Source organism: Garra rufa, chromosome 19 (assembly GCF_049309525.1).
Source record: "Garra rufa chromosome 19, GarRuf1.0, whole genome shotgun sequence".
In the NCBI taxonomy this organism is placed as follows: Eukaryota; Metazoa; Chordata; class Actinopteri; order Cypriniformes; family Cyprinidae; genus Garra; species Garra rufa.
In genome coordinates this window covers 26,724,868-26,746,833 of record NC_133379.1, presented here as the reverse complement: position 1 = coordinate 26,746,833, position 21,966 = coordinate 26,724,868, and the positions used below count along the sequence as shown (strand labels likewise).

Genomic DNA, 21,966 nt, shown 5'->3' with positions numbered 1-21,966 from the left:
CTACTTATATGACCTCTGTTCCACACATTTCAGATCGAAACAGCAGTTTAAATGTCTTTATTACTGAAGCAATGCACAAACAGTTAAGGCCTTAGTGTACTGGACTAAACAAAACAGCTGATAATTCATGTAAATAAAAAAAGACAAAGAAAATATTAATATATTGCCATCATTCCATAGAGGTGCAAGGATTACACTAGTGCTGATGGGAAAACATTTCTAAGCAGCTGAAAGGCAAGCCTGCCTCACGCTTTGAGCCCAGGTGTTCAGCAGCGCCGTCACCGAGTGCTTGTCAGGAAGCTGAAGGAGTTTAGAGGTCATGTTCTTATGCACAGTCTGCAAGAAGGGGTTGGCCTCTGAAAATAGGTAAGGAAGTGATGAGTTAATACATTTCACAGCCTATGGATTTTCATTTAAATTGGGGGCTTACGAGTGTTTACATTTGTAAAAGGCAGCATGCTGACATTTAATGCACAAATCAGGCTTAGACTCACCGTACTGCTGACCATCATCTTCCCAGTGTGGGCTCTGATCGGGATAGTCGGCTGGAATGCTCAGCTGAAGAGGGGGAACACTGGGAAGATTTTTGTCATCTAGACAGAGACAATGGCAGGAGTGATTAGTCAGATTTTTCCCGTAAATATGGTCGTGGCCATTTGTAAATTTTATATTTTAAATAAAGTAGCCACAAGGTCTGAACTGACCTAGTTTACATATGAGATGCACTGTTCCATTGTTGCTGCAAAAAGACGGGTCCAGATTGACCAGGAATTTGGAGTTCAGTCGAGCCACCTCCCCTTGAAGTATGTTAGGGATGGTCTGGCGCTCGTCATCCTCCAGCTTCCGTTTACGGGAAGGAATTGAAGGGCCCCTGGAATGGAAGAATATGCATTTTAATGGTTAAATTTAGGAGTTAATGCACGGTGGTATATGCCATACACTGCTTTTCATTTTAAACTCAAAAATATATATGTGACCATGGACCACAAAACCAGTCTTGAGCAGCACGGGTATATTTGTAGCAATAGCCAAAAATACATTGTATGGGTCAAAATTATCGATTTTTCTTTTATGCCAAAAATCATTAGGATGTTAAGTAAAGATCATGTTCAATGAAGATATTTTGTAAACTTCCTACCATAAATACATCAAAACATAATTTTTTGAATAGTAATATGCATTGCTAAGAACTTCATTTGGACAACTTTAAAGGCGATTTTCTCAATATTTAGATTTTTTTAATCCCCCAGGTTCCAGTTTTTCAAATAGTTGTATCTTTTTATATTGCCAAATATTGTCCTAACAAACCATACATCAATGGAAAGCTTATTTATTCAGCTTTCAGTTGATTTATCAAGATGATAAATATCAATTTAAAAAATTTACCTATAATGGTTTTGTGGTCCAGGGTAACATATTGTGAAAAACTTTAACAAGTATTAAATACATGTATAACATGGCTATGTAATATAAAATAACTACGATGTTGCTGTACTTCATTATAAAATTACTACTATTGTAATATTAATAATAGATATTATTATAGATTATCATTATCATTAATTATCATTAAAAAGTTTTTGGTCATTAAGATTTTTTTTTTGCTTTCATTCAGCAATGACACATTTTATCAAGTGACAAAATATCAAGTGCAAAACATTTCTATTGCAACTAAATGCTGTTCTTTCAAAATTTTTATTCTTCAAAAGAATCCTTATAAAACTGTGTCACTGTTTCTACAAAAATAATAAAAAGCACACTTGCTTTTAACATTAATGATAAGAAATGTTACTGAAGCATCAAATCAGCATACTAGAATAATTTCTGAAAGATCATGAAGGCTGAATAATGATTTGTGAAAATTCTGCTTTGTCAAAGAAATAAATTACATTTTAAAATACAGCCCAAATTTTAAATTTAAATCTTGTTTCACAATGCTACTGTTTTACTATATTTTGATCAAATAAAAAACTGACAGAAAAGAAGAAATTGTTAAATAAAGTTATTTTTGTTTTCTTTGTGCACAAAAAGTATTCTTGTAGCTTTATAACATTATGGTTGAACCACTGATGTCACATGGACTATTTTACCAATGTCCTCACTACCTTTCTGGGCCTTGAATGTGTAAGTTGCGTTGCTGTCTAGGCAGGGTCAGAAAGTTCTTAGATTTCATTAAAAGAATCTTAATATGTGTTCTGAAGATGAACGAAGGTCTTACAGGGTCTTGCGTTTGGAACGACATGAGGTTGAGTAATTAATGACAATTTTCATTTTTGGTTGAACTATCCTTTTAAGGAACATAACTGACGTGAATAAGTAAATATGTATATTTTTTCAGCTGTTGATCTTACGTGATTGGAGGTCCATGAATTGCTGTCATAGCAGGAGCAAATGTGCGGTAAAGTGAATGGTTAAAAACTGGCGAGCGGATGTTGGCCAAGACAGCGTCCAGCAGCGGCTGACACAGGTACTGCTTTTTAGTACAGGGCACTGGAGGAGGGGGAGGAGTCGGCTGCAAACCAAAGTCAGACGTCATTGAACAACACAACTTGACTTTAAAGGATTAGTTCACGTCCAGAGCAAAAATGTATCGATAATTTACTCGCCCCCTTGTCACCCTTGCCAGATGTTCATGTCTTTCTTTCTTCAGTCGTAAATAAATTGTTTCTTGAGTAAAGCATTTCAGGAATTATCTCCATATATTGGACTTCAGTGGTGCCCCCAAGTTTGAACTTCCAAAATGCAGTTTAAGTGCAGCTTCAAATGGCTCCAAATGATCCCAGCTGAGGAAGAAGTGTGTAATCTACTTGGGGGAACCATTGAAGTCTATTATATGGAGAGAAATCCTTAAATGTTTTCCCTCAAGAAGACTAAATAAATAAAGACATGAACATCTTGGATGATAAGGGGTGAGTAAATTATCTGTAAACTTTTGTTCTGGAAGTGAACTACTCCTTTAATCTTAAAACTTGATACTTACCACTGCCATGTCATTTTTCAGTTTCTCCAATGCTATTTCACACTTCTGTAGGGTTTTAAGTGGACATCTAGTGGAAGAAAACATTAACGCAACCTTTATTACAAGACAAAGATTCGACACAGGAGACAATATACAATACATCTGGTTTCTTACCTTGTGTTGGGGTCAGTCAAAATGTTGAGCAAACTTTTCATTTTGCTCAGATCCTTCTTCCTATCTGTGAAGTCCAAACAAAGCATGATCTTTAAGATTAAGTTGTGGGGACAAAAATCAGCATCAAAAGATTAGAAGTCTCCAGTACCTTCATTTTTGTCTATTTTGTTTATCATCCTGCGCAGCGGCTCGATATACTTCGACAGCTGCTTCAGTTTGTCCATGTAAAGCTGGTCCTCAGATTGCGAGGCCCCTGCAGGGCTCATCAGAGAGCCTGGATTGACTAATGCAAAAAAATAAATGAATCAAATAATTATGAGAAAACAAGTGTGCACAATTAAACATTCAATATTAACTAATGTATACACTACCAGTCAAAAGGTTTTGAACAGTAAGATTTTTAATGTTTTTTAAAGTAGTCTCTTCTGTTCATCAAGCCTGCATTTATTTGATCCAAAGTACAGCAAAAACAGTCATTTCTTTTTAAATATTTTTACCATTTAAAATTTTCTGTTTGAGTACATTTTAAAATTATTCCTGAATTTTTTGCATCACTACTCCAGTCTTTTATTATGAAAAAACTTTTATTATGATGTTGAAAACTGAGTAGAATTTTTTCCAGGTTTCTTTGATGAATAGAAAGTTCAGAAGAACAGCATTTATCTAAAACAGAAATCTTTTGTAACATTATTATGTCGTTATCCTTTTAATCCATTTAAAGCATCCTTGCTAAAAAAAAAATATGAATTTCTATAATTTCTTTCCCCAAAATAATTATACAGACTCCAAAGCTTTTTATTTTAGATAAATGCTATTCATCAAATAATCCTGAAAAAATGTTTAATATTGATGATAATTATACTAATACTACTAATAATAATACAAAATATTGTTGAGCAGCAAATCAGAATCATTTCACTTGGCAAACAGAAGAAACTTCTTTAAAAACATTAAAAATCATGAACTTTTGTCTGGAAGTGTATTAAAAAAACTATTTTATGAGTATAACAAGAAAGCAGTACTGTACCTGGTGTATTGAGAGGTCCAGGTGAAGGTACCTGGAGGGAGTAACTCTGGGGGGTGCGTGAAGATGCAGGACTCTGGGACGGCTGAGGAGAGGGACTGGGTTGGAAACCTCCTGGTGACGGAGTCGGACCAGAGCTAGAGTGAAAAAGGTTTAATTAAACTTTTGCAGTTATTTAAATATAGTAGGGAAAACTAAACTATTTTACTATACCTCACAGAGTTGGGCTGAGATGAAGGAGGCTGGGGGGACGGCTGGGGCTGTGGAGGAGGTGGCATCGGCTGGGGCGTCTGCACCTGAACTGGGGAGGGTGATGACATCATCTGCTGACCCTTTGAAGAAGTTAGGAGAGAGAGAAAATGAAAACACGTTCAACGTAACCACGTGAGTGGAGGAAAACTGGCACTGCACTGGTGAAGCCAGTTACCTAGTTACCTGCTTTGACTGTACAGCACCAGTAGATGGCGCTATAAAACCAGTAGATGTTTGCTTCTTATTAGCTGTCCTAGCAAGTCACTTTAAGAGAATACCTAAATCCAGTTCACTTACCTGTGCCACACATTTTTCATTTCAGTTTTATGCTGCCTGGGTCATTCCTGACTAAATGTTTCTGATTTTCAAACTAGTTGGGGTTGGGAATGGTGGGTAAAGAGAGGCAAATGAATGTGGATTATGGACAGCCTTCACTCTAGTGTAAAGCCACAGACGTACGCACCCACTGGGTTGCAGCGCTGAGACCCAGCACTCAGCCCTGCGGTAAATACCTGTGGCATTTGCTGTCCTCCAATGGCAACAGGGTTTTGAGGAATGGCAGAGTTCGGGGTGGCGCGGGGCAACCGGGGTGGCATTTGCATCCCAGGACGGGGCATCATCTTTGAGGAGGACAGAGGGGACAACAGACATGTCACAAGCAAAACAATAAATGCAGTGCATCAGCGGACATGAGGAAGCACATGCAAGAATGCAAACAGAAATAGATTCGACAAGTCTGCAAGCACAGATGCACATAAAGTCACATTCAATTACGCAAAACAAGGCTCTCCAAAAATAAAATAATGTGGCAGTATAGTGAGCTTCCTCTCGTTCCACTTGTGCATGTAAAAGAATATCCTGGGTTCCATACAAGTTAAGCACAACAGCAACTTGTGCGCAAGTGAGTGGGGATAGTTAAGGGATAGTTCACCCAAAAATGATAATTCTCATTATTTACTTACCCTGATGTTGTTCTAAATGCGTAAGACCATCGTTCATCTTCAGAACACAAATTACGGTATTTTTGATGCAATCTGAGAGCTTTTTGACCCTGCATAGACAGCAATGTTCAATGCCTGGAAAAGTAGTAAGGACATAGTCCATGTGACATCAGTGGTTCAACTGTAATTTTATAAAGCTACAGGAATACTTTTTGTGCTTAAAGAAAACAAAAGTAACAACTTTATTCACAATTTCTTTGCATTGTGAACATGTTGATACAACTGCGTTTTAGTGCAATGTTAAAAAAAAGAATTAAGACTACGAGATTAAACTCGTAATATTTTGAGAATAAAGCTGAAATTATGAGAATAAAGTTGAAATATTACAAAAATTAAATCTAAATTATGAGAATAAAGTGTTTTGAGAATACAGTCTAAATATTTTGAGATTAAAAAGTGGAAATTACGAGAATAAAGTAAATATTCTGAGAATGAAGTCTAAATATTTCAAGAATGAAGTCTAAATATTTCAAGAATGAAGTCGAAATTACGAGAATATCGAAATTACGAAAAAAGGCAAAATATTTTGAGAATAGTCAAAGTTTTTCGAAGTGTTAGAGAATAAAGTCAAAATTACGAGAATAAAGTCGAAATTATGAAAATAAAGGCAAAATATTTCGAGAATAAAGCCGAAATTACGAGAATAAAGTCCAATTATTTCGAAAAAAAAAATCTAAATTACGAAAATGAAGTTGAAATATTACAAAAATAAAGTCTAAATATTTTGAGAATAAAGCAGAATTACGAGAATAAAGTCCAAATATTTCGAAAATAAAATCTAAATTATGAGAATAAAGTGTTTTGAGAATACAGTCTAAATATTTTGAGAATAAAGTGGAAATTACGAGAATAAAGTCTAAATATTTAGAGAATAAAGTCGAAATTACGAGAATATCAAAATTATGAAAAAAGGCAAAATATTTTGAGAATAAAGTCAAATTTTTTCGAAGTGTTAGAGAATAAAGTCAAAATTACAAGAATAAAGTCGAAATTATGAAAATAAAGGCAAAATATTTTGAGAATAAAGTCAAAATATTTCAAATAGAAAATCTAAAATTCCGAGAATAAAGTTGAAGTGTTTTGTGAATAAAGTCGAAATTATGAAAATAAAGCCAAAATATTTTGAGAATAAAGTCATTTGTAGCAATTACAAGATTGAAGTTATAATATTTTGAGAGTATATTCTAACCTATGTACATGCTAATGGCCCAAACAATGTTCTTAGTACCTTTCTGGGTCTTGAATGTTTCAGTCCATTGCTGTCTATTGAGGGTCAGAAAGCTCTGATTTCATCAAAAATATCTTAATGTGTGTTCCAAAGATGAAAGACAGTCTTACGGGTTTGAAACGACATAAGGGTGAGTAATTAATGACAGAATTTTCATTTTGGGTAAACTATTCCTTTAACATAGTGGGAAAAGTCACTTACTAACTTTTCTAATTAAAGCTAAGCTAAAAAAGGACATAATTTTACAAAATTCTAGGTTTCACTTTTTTTTTAATCCTACAAAAGATGGCTTCATTTACCTTTGTTGTAATGTTTTATGTTTTTGTTTTTTTTGTGGTCAATTAAAATAATGCCAATTAAGATTAAATTGTATTGAACCTGAAATGTTCCTTTAACAACACTGTTTGTCAAGACAAAGCAAGGCAAGGCAAGCCACAGGCCAATGGATTTCATGCCATCCTTTTATGTACCAGAATCATGCAAGGCAAGAAAAGATGCAATGGGTTCTGCATCTCCAACAAGCCTTTCAACTGTAAATTAAAGCTTGCCATGTACTAATGGCTTTCGAACGGGTCAAACGACACATGGATGCTATTCAACCATCAATACCTTCCTGCAAATACGTTCAGGAAATCATTTAAAGCCCCAAATGACAATATTACAGTTTGTTACCATTCATTGCAAATTTACACAGCTAACCTAGAAAGGAAAGCATTTCTTGTCAGGTGCATGCAGAAAGTGCTTGTGGATTCAAAAGAGCAAGCATGCAGTCAAGCTGTTAGCCGCACATACACGCATAATGCAAATGAGATTAAAAACTAACGCTGCTACTTAAACTTAAACTGACTGCTCTGTTGGTTTTCACAGCTCTATGGTATAGTATTTCCATCTCTGTATTTAGTATAAACTGTGGCCACACATATGGGACAAGGTAAATGAAAGCAACATGAAGCAAAAGTTATCCGCCGAATGCTCACAGATGGGAGGGTAATCCTTTTGAGGGAGAGATATGACTAAATGAATGTCTAAGTAAGACAGGCAGCTAGTTTAGCTGATATATATATATATATATATATATATATATATATATATATATATATATATATATATATATAGGTACAAACAGGATGTGCTTTATATGTACCTGCTAATGGCAAGTGCTAACAAATACAGCATAAATAGCCTCCAGAATGCATTTGTAGTAGTGTTTTACGTTTATTATGTAATATTAGCTGTGGAGCTAACTATGCTTTCAGCAGTGAGATTTTTTGTATCAGAATCAGTTTCAACCTGTACATTTTGATTTAAACACACAAAGACGCATACATAGAGTTGAAATCAAAAGTGTACACACACCTTTCAAAATCTGCAAAATGTCCATTATTTTTCCAAAATAAGAGGGATCATACAAAATGCATGTTATTTTTTAATTCATATGCAACTATTACAGAAGGCTTAAACACTCACTGATGCATTAAGAGCCAGGGGTGTAAACTTTTGAATGGAATGAGGATGTGTATATTTTTCTTATTTTGCCTAAATATCATATTTAGTACTGCCCTTCAGAAGCTACTTGCATGTTCCCCCAGAAGGCAAAATAAGTTAAATTTACCCTGATCTTCAAATTCAAAAAGTTTTCACCCCCAGCTCTTAATGCATTTTTATAAATTGCACTATTATTTTCTCTTGTGGACTATATGTGAAAGTCTTTTATGTGAACTATCTTATTCAGGTCAGTACTAAATAAAAACTAGCATGCATTTTGTATGATCCCTCTTGTATTATTCTTTAGTATTTTTATTTTAAATCTTGCAGAACAATAGGTAAAACCTTTTGAAGGATAGTGGAAAAATTGGTAAAGAATTAAAATGACAATTCGTTAGTTTTTGAGGGCTGTGATCCTTCAATAGAGTAATGTCATCTAATGATCCCCTTTCTAATTATGCCTATTTTTGTTGGTATATGAACTACTGTTACATTTTAGTGGTTTACTCATCAAGGCTGTTTATTTGATTAAAAATACAGAAAAAACAGTGATATTGTGAACTTTTATTGCAGTTTAAAGTTAAAGTTAATATATTATATATAGAATTTATTCTTGCGATCAAAGCTGAATTAGCATCATTACATCAGTCTTCAGTGTCACATGATAGTTCAGAAATCATTGTAATATGCTGATTCATTATCAATGTTGAAATGATGAATGAAACATTAAAAAGAACAGCATTTATTTAAAATAGAAATCTTTTGTAACAATTCACAAGTTTGGAGTCAGTATTTTTTTTTCTTTCCTTCTTTCTTTGAAAGAAATAAAACTTTTATTTTATTGACCTACAATAGTTTTCTATTTTTAATAAATGCTGTTCTTTAGAACTTTTTATTCATTAAAGAATCCTGAAAAAAGTATCACAGTTTCAAAAAAAATATTAACAACAGTTTCCAACATTTATAATAAATCAGCATATTACAATGATTTCTGAAGGATTGTGTCACACTGAAGACTGGAGTAATGGCCGATAAAAATTCAGCTTTGCATCACAGAAATAAATTATACTTTAAAGTGTGTTAAAATTTAACTATGTTCTTTTAAATTACAACAATATTTTATAATATTACTTGTTTGTATTTTAATCAAATAAATAGCTTTGATGAGCATAAGAAACTGCCTTAAAAACATTACAAATCTTAACCCAAACTTTTGAATGGCAGTGTAAATCATAGTAAAAATGTACAATAGTCATTGTTCTTTGCTCAGAAAAAAAATAATAAATTAAACAAGGCATCTAATGTACAGGAAAAAATAAATAAATCTGTGTTCAACTTAGGTTTGATGCCTGAAAATCCCTTTTCGTCTCTGACCCTTATTTTATGTGCATATATATCGACCACAGAATGAGGCCCACAACTAAAAAATAATATTGATGTAGAATCCTTCTGTTGTTATTAGGACATGTGCATTACAACCCACCACCAGGCAAAGAATAAACAGTTTTGACATCCAAAAGAAATTCAAGTGTTGATTTTGGTAGCATGCAATCACTCCACGCTCTTATTTTAATCCTCACCGCAGCTTGCACTGAGCTTACCTGGCCAGAGACTGCAGCGAGCTGGTTTGCCTGCTGGACCTGTTGAACCTGCTGCTGCTGCTGCTGCTGCTGCTGTTGTTGTTGCTGCTGCTGCTGTTGCTGTTGCTGCTGTTGTTGTTGTTGTTGCTGCTGCTGCTGTAATACTCTCGCCTGCTTGTAAACACAAGCAAATAGGAAGGTATATAAGACAACAAGGTCTCATCTGACCACTTATGATCCCATCAACCGGTTGTCAGTTATAGGTTCTTATGCTTTTTGCATTATAATGGCAGATAAGCTTTACCTGCATTGCCTGCTGGAGCTTCAGATGTTGCTGCTGTTGTTGGGTGAGTGAGCTGAGCTGAGGTTGATGCTGTCCGGGAGCCATTTGTGCTAATGACTGGGGCACCATGACTTGCTGCTGCTGTGAGTGAGGGGGCATCTGACCTGCCACTCCTTGAGCCTGGACCTGGGCTTGACCTTGAGCTTGAAGCTGCTGTTGCTGCTGCATTTGGGCCTGGGCCTGAGCTTGGGCTTGAGCCTGGGCTTGAGCTTGGGCTTGCGCCTGAGCCTGTGCTTGAGCTTGTGCCTGAGCTTGCGCTTGAGCTTGTGCTTGAGCCTGTGCTTGAGCCTGGGCCTGAGCTTGCGCTTGAGCTTGAGCATGGACCTGTTGTTGGTGCAGTTGCTGCTGCTGCTGTTGTTGTTGTTGGTGGTGTTGTTGTTGCAGTTGCTGCATTTGTGCTAACTGCTGCTGCTGCAGTCTTGTTTGATGCAACTGGAGTCAAAGCCATTAAAACAATAAATCCTCAATGAGAAATTAAACATCACTAAAAGAACTCCAATTCACAAATTCTTAATTCAATTCCGATCTTTCTACTAATACTGTAAACTATACAGGGTATCGTGTCATTTGGTACATTACTATAATTTTAAAAGGTTAAAACTAACAAGTTTCCAAAATCAGTGGGGTATATGTTGAACATCCTGTTTTACAGAATATGGAAGTTTGTTGCACATAACCCAATTGCTATTTATATTTAGTTATAATCATCAATACTCAAAACAGAGTTGTATAAAAACATTAAATTGAACAAGTTTTAGTTAACCAGCTAGTGATGCTATTTAAACATACATTAGACAAGTTAGCTACTGTTCAAATGTTTATGGGCCATTCTACAGAGTTGGAAAAGTCTTAAAAAGATGTATAATATACAACTTACACATTTCTAGTAATTGTGCAGTTAATTGAATGTAGAATATTTGTCCAATCCCCAAATTTGTCACTACTGAAACACAGTAATGATACTTAATTAGAAGGGTTATATTGACCTACTAACATTTTACTTGCATCTACATTGTACATTTTTTATTTTTTATTTCAGAGGTAAATCAATAACGATGAAGTTGATCATGTTGATGTCCAAGTTAAAGATTAATTAGTTTGAATATACATTGAACCTAACACTATCATAACATTTAGTTAACAATTTAGTATACTTTATTTTTGACAAAACATCCCATGTTTCGGTAGTGACAACACAGTGTCATTAGTGACTGTTTTGGTCACATTATAGAATTTTTACTTGCAAACTAAAACACTACTAAAACACAAAAAAACTTGCATAACTGTAGTAAAATTTTGTTTTGTTTTTTTACCCCCAAATAAAGGACTATGTGTTCCCTTTTGTCACAACTGAAACAATGATGACATGTTTTAGTCGTGACTAGGGATGCACGATATTTATCGGACAGATAAATTATCGACCGATATGGGTAAAAATTACGTCATTTTTATTGCTCCGATAAATAAATGAAACCCGATCTGATAAAGTACTCTTGCTGGTAAAATCAATCAATCAGTCTGGTTTATCTGAGATTCATCTGCTTTCCGAGTGCAAGTGCTGCAGCTGTAAACTGCAGTGACTCTCGGCCTTTGACGTGTTTAATACATCATCATCTGTGTGGTCATCATCGCCTTCGCAGGTCTGGAAGTTTTTCGCGGTGGCAGAGAAGGACAATGCTACTGCTATTTGCAACACATGTTTAGCAAGGATTCCGAGAGGAGGTAAAAAGCCGTCAAGTTTTAACAATCTTATATCTCACTTCAGCGGTCGGCATCGCGGTGAATCTGGTTTAGGGGCCGTTCACATGTCGCGCCTAAAAACGCGTGGAAAACGCTGAAGCGCCGCCTTCTCTTTCTTTCCAAACCCAAAGTCTTTGCCAAACCGCTCTGTAGTTTGAGCTCCAGTGGCGTCTGCCGTTGCTAAGCAGCCATGACATGCGCTCTCCATAAAGACGTGGTAGTTTCAGCAAAGAATAAATGGATTTTCAGCATTAAAAATCGCTTGCAGTAGCAAATTTATTTAAAAATGTTTATTCCTGTACAGCTTTGATAAGCTGTTTCTCCACCTTGCCAGTGCTTTCAGTGTTATTAAGGGAAAGGATGAAGCTGATTGGTTGGTTCATGTCACATGACCTGCGTTGCGCTTGTAGCATTCTGAAGAGTTGAGATGTTTTTATCTCGATTCTGATGTTTTATTCCCCGCCTTGTACGATTTGGCTGCTGCACACATTCATAATATGATCAATAAGAATGGACTACATGTAAGCTTTACCACAAACATTTGGACATCTGACTTTACTCCATGATGCACTTTTCATTTTTTCCAGGTTGACAAAATGTCAAAGCATTTTATTTTATTTAGAATTGCGGTGCCTTACACAAAAAATTAAAAACATTTTTGAAGAGTCAGGACTGTTTGCTATGATTGTTAGACCCAGATATATAATATAAATTTCATTAGTTTATCTTAGATTTTGTATTCTCCTGTGTGCACAAAATTATCATATAAAAATATGAATGTATTGGTTATTTGTATCGGTATCGGCATCGGCCAAAAGAAGGACTTAATTATCGGCTATCGGTATCGGTTAGAATTTTTCATATCGTGCATCCCTAGTCGTGACTGTTTCAGTCGTGACAATTTTATGGGATAACACCCCAAAAAACAAAGATGTCACTACCGCAACACCACCAAATGTTTTGGAAATGACTGTTTCAGTAGTGACAATTAGAGATACTTTGAACCTAGCTCGAGGAGCTTAATTGCAGAAAAATTTACTAAAACATACACTGTTTTGGTAGTGACATGAAAAATGCTGCATTACGTTTCAGAATTTACAAAGAAAATCTAAAATAATTTTTTGAACTTCACTTATTAAAAGAATCAAAAAGGCACTTTTAAAAACAGCAATGGAAATTATTTTAGGTTGAAATTTAGGGGTTAGGGTTCGGGACAGCCACCTCCCAATTGAAAGTACCCAATAAATGATGATTTTATTTATTAAGCTTACTAATATTTTAAATATTATTGTGGGTTTCAATAGATAATAATAGGATCTTAGTAAACAATACTTTTTCCACACGTTTTTTGTTTGTGGAACAGGGGTTTGCAACAATTCTGTAGAATAGCCCTTATATTTCAACAACGAACTGAAGTAGAAATGTAATTTTATCATTAAAAATTTTATGTACTGCCTTATGTGCAATTTAAATGTTTTTATACATTTTGAGTATTGACTTAAAATGACAGCTCATCTGAAAATCAGTTTAGCAAAATTTAGAACAATTCAAACAGTTTGATCAATATTGTCAACCCAGTCCTTAAGACTCTTCTTTTGAACACAAATTATTTATTTTTTTGTTTTTACAAAATTCGACAGCTTTCTGACACTGCATAGACAGCAATGCAACTGACATGTTCAATGCCCAAGAAGGTAGTAAGGACATCAATAAAACAGTCTGTGACATCAGTGTTTCAACCTTAATTTTATGAAGCTACAAAAATACTTTTTGTGTGCAAAGAAAACTAAAATTTTTACTTTATTTAACAATTTCCTCTCCTCTGTGTCAGCAGCACCACACATACGCTTCATGGCACTCATGTGAAAAGAAGAAATTGATGAATAAAGTTATTTTTGTTTTCTTTGCACACAAAAAGTATTCTCGTTACTTCATAAAATTAAGATTGAACCACTGATGTCACATGGACCTTTTTAACAATGTCCTTACTACCTTTCTAGGCCTTGAACGTGTCACATTTCTGTCTATGCAGGGTCAGAAAGCTCTTGGATTTCATCAAAAATGACTTAATTTGTGTTTCGAAAATGAACAGCTGTCTTATGGGTTTGGAACAACATGAGGGTGAGTAAATAATGACAGAATCCCTGTAAGTGGAGCAAACATGAATCTCTCCATTACCTGGTTCTGTTGTTGCTGCTGAGTCTGCGCCTGCTGCTGTTGCTGATTTTGATGCTGCATTTGTTGATTCTGATGATGCTGCCTTATCTGTTGGAACTGCATGGCATTCTGCTGCATAGTTGCTGGCTGCTGAGGCTGCATGGGTGCCTGTTGCTGCGACTGGAACTGTTGAAACTGAATGGACTGCTGCTGTTGCTGCTGCTGCTGCATCATCGGCATCTGCCCAGGAGCACCTGCTGAGGTTGATATTGCATTACAGGCAATGTATGAGAATTAAAACTAAGATTATTAAACCACACAGTCTCGCAGTCTCACAATCGACTGAGCTTACCAGCCTGCTGGCCTCCCGCTACTCCCTGCATGGCATGTTGACCCATTTGCATTTGCCCCATTGACCCCATAGCACCCATTTGTGCACCAGGGGGTCGTGGTCCAATGCCGATAACTCCAGGACCACCTCCACCCACTCCTGGTAAATTCTGCAGGGCATTCATGGGGTCTAAATATAAACAGTAACACAATGAAATTGGGCAGAAAATTAATTCTTACAGTTTAATAGTAGAGATAAGATCATAAATAGCTCTTTAAATTTACCAGGCCCACCTTGTGACTTTTTATCTGCAATGAAAAACAAACTGATCAATACATAGTACATTTACAAACATCACAGCAATAAGACAAAAAAATTAAAGATGAAAACAGAGAATTGGCTACTTACGAATGTCTCTAAAGTGAATTATCAGTCTCGCAACTAAAGACAAATACTCCTCCTGTTAAAAAAAAAAAAACGTTTTTTTTGGTTTACTGCACTTTTAACAAACACATAGGTAAAATCTGTTCTGTTGGACTGTGGCATACACTTAAAAGTAATACTTACTCTGGTCTTTGCCTTGATAAAAACATGGCTTTCCATGTCAGTACTGGACTTTGTGTGAGCAGTTCCTGCTTTTCTCATGGCTTCATCTCTGCAATTTAATAAAGAAGAAGTCTGATTAATTTCAAAAGTGATGCATGAGAAACAAGAAGTTTTATCTATTGTTTACTGACTATCAATCATCTAAGAAATATTGGGAACATGCGCACTATTAAAGGAACTGTTTTCCATTTATTTATTATTCAGTTTTTCAAAGAATTCCAACATATATTAACATCTTAACCCCTTAACTGTCACCGTCCCACCTGTGGGACGCTTGGCGCTCTTTTTTTCGTTGTCCTTTTTCTCTATCAAATTTTTTAGTAACCATCATAAATTATATATCATTTGAAAGCTTAGAAGCTGAAGAATCATCCAGTGAAAACCATTTTGAAATTGGACATTGCGTTACCATGGAAATGTTACTTTAAAATCATTTGGCGGTCTCCTCCCCCTTAGCGGTGTCATATTACAAAATGCATTACGGTCTTTTAGAATCACAACTTTTTACAATCTTGACAAAAAACATATCATTGGAAAGGTCTGTGTCTCAGAATTGCATATTTGGTGGTTATTTTGTGATTGAATAAAAATTTTCAGAAAAATTTAGACTTTTGTGACAGAAAAAATATAAATGGCATTTGGAGGGCACCCGGTGGCTGTTTGTGGTATAACGCCCTTAACAAACTTTGACAGGGACCTTAATTTTTTTCATATCAACTTCAAATTTGGAACATAACTTATTTAGATGTGAGGCTTCAATTTGATATCAAATTTAGGATAAAACCTGTTATGTAAAATATGTATTTTATATAAAATATAATAAAAATTGTACAGTGCATTTTGTTTACAGTAAATTTAAACTTCTATAATTTGTTGATACTTTATTTTTTTGAAAAAATTCCACTTCTGCAATAATCTGCCGATTGTCTTCTTTAAAAAGAGACCAACCTTAGATCTGTATTCCAAAGTGTTCATGAATTACAACAATTGAAGTTTGGATAGTGCACTTTCATGCCTATTTTAAAAAATGGGGGTGACAGTTAAGGGGTTAAGCTGCATTTATGAATGTAATATTTTGCAATGAAATAATCAAAAATTAAGATCTAGTCATCGTTTACTCACCCTCTAGTTGTTCCAAACCTGTATATATTTCTTTCAGCAGCTGAACATAACAGAAGATATTTTAAAGAATGTTGGTAACTAAGCATTTGACGGTAGCTATTGACTTCTACAGTACGGGAATAAATAGCTTTAATGAATAGAATACTATGGAAGTCAACTGTTTGGCAACCAACATTCTTCAAAATATCTTCTTTTGTGTTTAGCAGAAGAAGAAAAAACCTCACACAGGTTTGGAGCAAGTGCAAGATGAATATATGACAGAACTTCTCTTTAATCTCTTTAATATAAAAACGCTGTGTTTACAGTCACCACAATTTTTCCACATTTTTGTGGAATCTTAAGTTCCTTTTAAAAATATTAGAAAAGTCCATTCAAAACACTTTGCGATACGCTCAACTACAAAATAAGTGGATATTTGTTATTTAAAAGTGCGAAATGAGCATTAAGTAATAAACAATATTTATATCTGCAGACTGTTTCGCTTGTAGATTTTTAATGAGGCTAACTTTATATTAGCTAGCCGCATAGCTAAACAAGCTCAAAACAAGCTGAAAATACGTCTTCTCATTTAATAACCATATTGCCGTGATTAGATAAATACTACGTATAAAAACACAAACAGCCTATCATTGAAGATTTCGACCGTGTTAACAGACTTGCTGATCCGAGCATCCGCTAGTTAGCAGCTAACAAGCTAGCTCCACTCTGTTATTTCCAGAATGCGCCAGTATAAAATATAGAAAAAATATTTGTATACTCACATTTGAGCCACTACTTTCTGTCGAAAGGCTGGACTTCTCCAATCACTATCAGGACCGGTGACCTCCATAACTGATAATGCCAAACAACGTTAAACAAGCTGTTTCTAGTTTGAGTTAGCGATGTCCGATTCGCGGATGTATCACCGTGCTGAGTCGAATCTTTTCAATGAATCAAATGAAGCCGCTTGCAAAATGAGATCTCGTCTAAACGATTCGCTGAACGGACTGAATTATTCCGAGCGACTCTCGAGTCAATTCACTAATAGCAAAAAAATATTACAACTACAAATATATTTTTTCTGCTTAATTGTTTAATAGGTTATAAAACAGTATTTTATTAAACAGTGCAAAAGCTTTTTTAAGGAGAATAGATATATAAATGAATTTAAGTTTTTGTTATGTAAATGAATATTATATAGGTTCAAAATACTTTATTTATCTGAGGTAACGTTAGCTGCAAAAAAAAAAAAAATGATTCAATTGAAACCGCTCACAAAGCGTCTGAACAATTCGCTGAATTAACTGAATTTGCCTAAGCAGAAATGTTACAAATATTGCTGGAAATATATATATTTTTCTGTTTAATTGTTTATTAGGTTTATCAAACACACAGTAAAAACTGTATTTTATTAAACTGTTCAAACGCATTTTATATTTACATTACATTTACATTTAGACATTTACCAGACGCTTTTATTTTAGGTAGATATATAAATTAATTCAAGTTTTTATGTAAATGCAAATTATGTAGGTTCAAAATGCTTTATTTATCTGAAGTAGCTGCAACAATGTGAACTATTACATAAAAATGTCAATAAACACACTTTAAAAACGGTTTATGGGTGGCATGATTTCCATGGAACGGTTCTTTGAAATAAACTGTTCGAAAGAACCGATTCGCGGAAATGAATCTCTATTCATTTAGTATCGCTGATATATTATAGTTTTATTAGTAGTATTTTGTTTTGTTTTTTATCTTTGTATGTTCCTTTTCATTTTCATTTTAGTGAGAATTTTAATTATTTTGTTGTGTTTTTATGTCAGTTTTTTTTTTATTTTAGGACGTTCTAAAACTTCAAAAATAAATGTTGCCTTCATAACTAATAAAACAAGTTTAAGTGTTTAAACTTGTTTGACATTTTTTTAATTTCATTATATATTATATATTCAAGTAACAAGTAATTTAGTCTTAGTTTTAGCTAACAACTCTGACGTGAATTCAGTAGTGGTACAGTTTATTAACAAGATAGTTCATCACTGAATTACTGACTTTTATTTTCGTTTTCAGATATGTGTTAGCTCTTGGGGTGTGGTTATTAAGCAGACAAGCCATGGGTGACATGTCAAATGATAAACTTCCTTCCGCATTTTTCACACATTGTTTTAAAGTTGGCTTCTTGCCCAAAGTTCACTGTATTTTTACTTACTGTAGTACTGTAGTCTTGTAATAATTATTCTTTTTTCATTTAGTGGCCAGGATCAGTAATACTCAATGTTGATGACAGGCAACTAACTATTTAAGTCCTTACTAACAAAATGATTGTAGCATGTCAGTTACAACTTGTTGCATCAGGGCCCTGTAACTTTGGTTGACATGTGTACTTTAAAATTCACAAACAAGTTTTGTGACAAACCACATTCTTATAATCATATCTTTACAAAGTGCTGCCACTTTAAGTGACTGTAACTTTAAAAGAATAGATCAGTAATATCAATAATATCAATCAACTAAAAAAACATTTCGTTTTTTTCATTGATGTTTGTTCTTGTCTGAACAATGAGCACATATTTGTAAAGGATGTGAAGTAATAAAGCAGTGTAACACTTTCAGAATGTGACTGATGATTCAGTATCCTCTAGTTTAAAAGGAATTTGAGGATGCACTGAGATTCAGGGTGTGTGTGAAGTATTTAGAAATTTGTGTTCATTCATGAAAAAGCTAGCATACAGTTTTGTAGAGCCTTAACCAGCAGGTTCGCTATAGTTTTAAGGCATTTTTGGCTTCTGGCAAGCAACAGTTCATAAAAGCTTTATGACTAGACCATCTGACCTACTTTTTGTATACTTAGTGTTTGTGTGTGTGTACTTGAGCAAAAGACTTTCTGTGTCCATTCAGATTCATTTCCACCTTGCAGGAGAGTTAGAAGGTTTCTGTTTTTGATGTCAAATCAATTTGTTGCAGCACTGATTCAAGGAAAGATTTCATTTTCATAAAAGTACATTTAAACATAAGCTTGCTTTTGACTACATGCTACTTAAAGGGGTCATGACATTATTATTTTTTTTAATTATTTTAAAGCAACACTAAGTAACTTTTCCCTCAATGCTCCCTCTACAGGTTAGAAGCGGAATTGTCCATTACCGCTGTCGTAAATAATTTAGCCTACCGTCGTGTCACATGCACGTTATTTGTTTGGAGGCTATCCAGGACCGGCTTTGGAAATAACGATGTCCAGTGACAAGGTAGAGTATGTTGTATGACTTTATAAAAGTATGTAAACCTTTTGTGAAGCCTGCCGTAAAGCAAGTCGCATTTGTAGTATCATTTGAACTACAAAACCGCGACCCGACGACCCAAACTTACATAGTGCTATTAAGGCTGATAGAGGGTCGCAAAGCGAATACGAAAGTGCCGTTTCACCCTGTTATGAGTTGATGAACCACTGACATGAGTTCGGAAACATTATTTTAAGGTAAAAAAAAAGTTACTTAGTGGGGCTTTAATATGTTCCTTGAGGTTTACTCATAATGGTAATAAAGTTTGCACCAAAAAAAAATTTAAAATAAATATGTGGAAAAATGATTAGGCCTATTTTCCACCCTCATTCTAAAACAAGCTGTTTTAAGGGGTGGGTCCTTTAAGGCTTGTCAGTAATCTGCCACTGTTATGATTGGCTAAAGTCAATGCATAAGAAACAGTATCAATGCCCCGTCCTCTCACTATTGCATGTGAGTGTTTTGACAACATGATCAAAATAAAACTGTAATTTCCAGACAAAGCATTTCGCAACCATTTACTAGTCAGATCTAGTATCGCTTCATCTTTAAACAAATTTCTTTGTGAACTCTACATGAAGCTGTGCCTAGTTTACAAAACAAAATGCTCTTAACAATCCTCTGGGATGCCACTGAAAAATAAACTACCTGCTTGTTCCTTTTGCTGGGATACTTCTGATATCTGCACAAAGACACAAACAAGCTGTTTTTAAACCAAACACGTCAAAGCGAACGTTCTTTCATTCCATTTCTCCTATTGACGACAGACTTAAGGGTGTGGACTGTCAGATAGCGAACACTCATCTGTATGCTGTATCCAGTGTATTCAAAATAGCGGCAGTGATTGTAAACACCAAAGGTGCTTAGGCACTTTTTGCATCCGTTGGCATTCTGTATTATTCCGCTTCTTCCTCTTAACATCTCCTATAATATAATATTATATTCCTTGGGTGATGCTGAGAACATAGATACCAATTTTGCCGTACTCAGCCAAACCTCCTGTCCGTCATTTTGATTTAAGCTGAAAACCTATTTTTTGAACTCCTCCTAGACTGTTGGTCCAATTTTCACCAAATTTTACTCATCTTTGGACCATGTAGGCAAAAAGTTTTAGATTTCGTGCCAATATACGTAACGGTTATCGTTTAACACATTAATGAAATTCCTGGAATCATGCCAAACTGCGTCTGAGGGTGTATTTGCCAAGCTTTTGACATATTGACAGCAAACTTTGTGTGTGCCATTGTCACCCCACACTGACCACGCCACAGTAACACCGCCACCTATTGGTCAAAAGTGATAAACCCTTCATTAAGCATTAATAATGAAATTTCCAAAATGCTAATAACTTGATTGCATTCGTCTTTTGTAACTGCATTAGCATTTTGTCTTAAAATATTCCTTGAGTCATGCCACCAACATAAATTATGCCAAAGTCGTCTTACCTTCCTGTCCGCCATTTTGATTTATGTTCAAAACCTACATTTTCGAAACTCCTCCTTGACCGCTGATCCTATTTTCAACGAAATCAAGTCAGATCATCTTCAGACTATGTTGACAAAAAGTTATGGATTTCATGTTAATAAACAAAATCATTTTGATAGATCACATCACTTTGATAACAGGGCCACCTATTGGTCAAAAGTGATGACCCATTAAATCATATTACTAGTGGTTGTATTTATGATTTTTCAGCCATTTTGACTAAAATTATTTTAAATTGGCACTCAGTTTCTCATTGTTGTAGTTGTTCTGATGCTTTCTTGCTTCTTGCAGCTATTTATATTTGCTTTTGACGTGACATGACACTCGCATTCAGTGTAATCAAGTGTCAGAAACTTGCAGGATGTACTAAGCATACAAAGACCTCTTCTATGCCAAAACCTATGCCTACCTTTTTTTTTCAATGTGGAAGTAATGCGGTGAGACTTCTGGTGCATTAGCCTCTATAGGGAAATAATGAGAAATAACAACATGCAGTAAACAGTAAAACTGTTTGCACTACAAACCAGTGTTCATAACTAAGATAATATATTAAAATAATATGGTAAGACATGAGTTTGCAATATCAAGCAGCAAAACCAGCTGTTTTGTACAGCTAAAAATTGATGGACTCTGATGAGACCGGAAGCCAGACCCATATAGTTTACTAATGACCGCGCCCACTCTCATGAAGAAGAAAAAGGTGGATGCTTTAAAGTAGGCTTAGAGAAAGCATTTTTACAACTCAATTGCTATGTCAACAACAGGTCTCCAGTTAAGATGTGGGCCATCCACAACTAGTACATTACGACTTTTAAACTATTATTGACACTAGGCTATGCAATCTCCTAGTCAGTGACTTATACTCCTCATTATCCGCGGTTCAGGGCATTTGAAATGCCGCGCCTCTGCACTTCACTCTTTTTATTCTTCCTTTTAAGTAACAGCCGCCCCAGGCGTTCGTGACGGGTGATCACAAGTATAGGTCTCTGCAGGAAAGTAATGGGAGTTACTAGATCGGGGCGTTTTTAGACCATGGTACCTGATTGGCTGACGTCATAGTGACGGTAGGTTTAGGGGTGGGGTTAGGTAAAGGGAATCATTTCGATATCATGATTTAGAAACACCCAGCAGTTTGAAAACACCCACAAAATTCAGAAACGCCCACGTTTGCTCTGCAGAGACCTCTTCCTCGGTGATCAGACAGACCGGGAGCGCGCGCAGA

At 35.2% G+C, this 21,966-nt stretch overlaps 1 protein-coding gene across 4 annotated transcripts; it reads right to left on the bottom strand.

Annotated features, from left to right (window-relative positions):
- Nucleotides 1-41: 41 nt before the first annotated feature.
- On the bottom strand, nucleotides 42-16,906 carry med15 (mediator complex subunit 15). Of its 4 annotated transcripts, none has more exons than XM_073824118.1 (18): nucleotides 16,764-16,906; nucleotides 14,842-14,929; nucleotides 14,683-14,734; nucleotides 14,559-14,582; nucleotides 14,296-14,463; nucleotides 13,965-14,200; nucleotides 10,008-10,478; nucleotides 9,725-9,877; nucleotides 4,922-5,029; nucleotides 4,371-4,489; nucleotides 4,161-4,294; nucleotides 3,282-3,416; nucleotides 3,134-3,197; nucleotides 2,981-3,047; nucleotides 2,352-2,512; nucleotides 705-871; nucleotides 495-593; nucleotides 42-356 (listed from the first exon to the last, which is right to left on the bottom strand). In XM_073824118.1, exons 1-18 carry the CDS (start codon nucleotides 16,829-16,831, stop codon nucleotides 220-222), a joined length of 2,451 nt encoding a protein of 816 aa, XP_073680219.1. In that variant the 5' UTR covers nucleotides 16,832-16,906; the 3' UTR covers nucleotides 42-219. The 4 variants fall into 4 exon arrangements, with proteins under 4 accessions (XP_073680219.1, XP_073680220.1, XP_073680221.1 ...); XM_073824119.1 differs by having other exon boundaries at nucleotides 9,725-9,874; XM_073824120.1 differs by having other exon boundaries at nucleotides 13,965-14,197.
- Nucleotides 16,907-21,966: the final 5,060 nt, after the last annotated feature.

Excerpts from the sequence above, each read along its gene's own strand:
- med15 (XM_073824118.1), bottom strand. The coding sequence starts at position 16,831 with ATGGAGGTCACCGGTCCTGATAGTGATTGGAGAAGTCCAGCCTTTCGA. Across the intron at positions 3,198-3,281 it reads CAAAATAGACAAAAATGAAG|ATAGGAAGAAGGATCTGAGC; the intron begins GTACTGGAGACT and ends TGGACTTCACAG. Across the intron at positions 872-2,351 it reads ATTCATGGACCTCCAATCAC|GGGCCCTTCAATTCCTTCCC; the intron begins GTAAGATCAACA and ends CTTCCATTCCAG.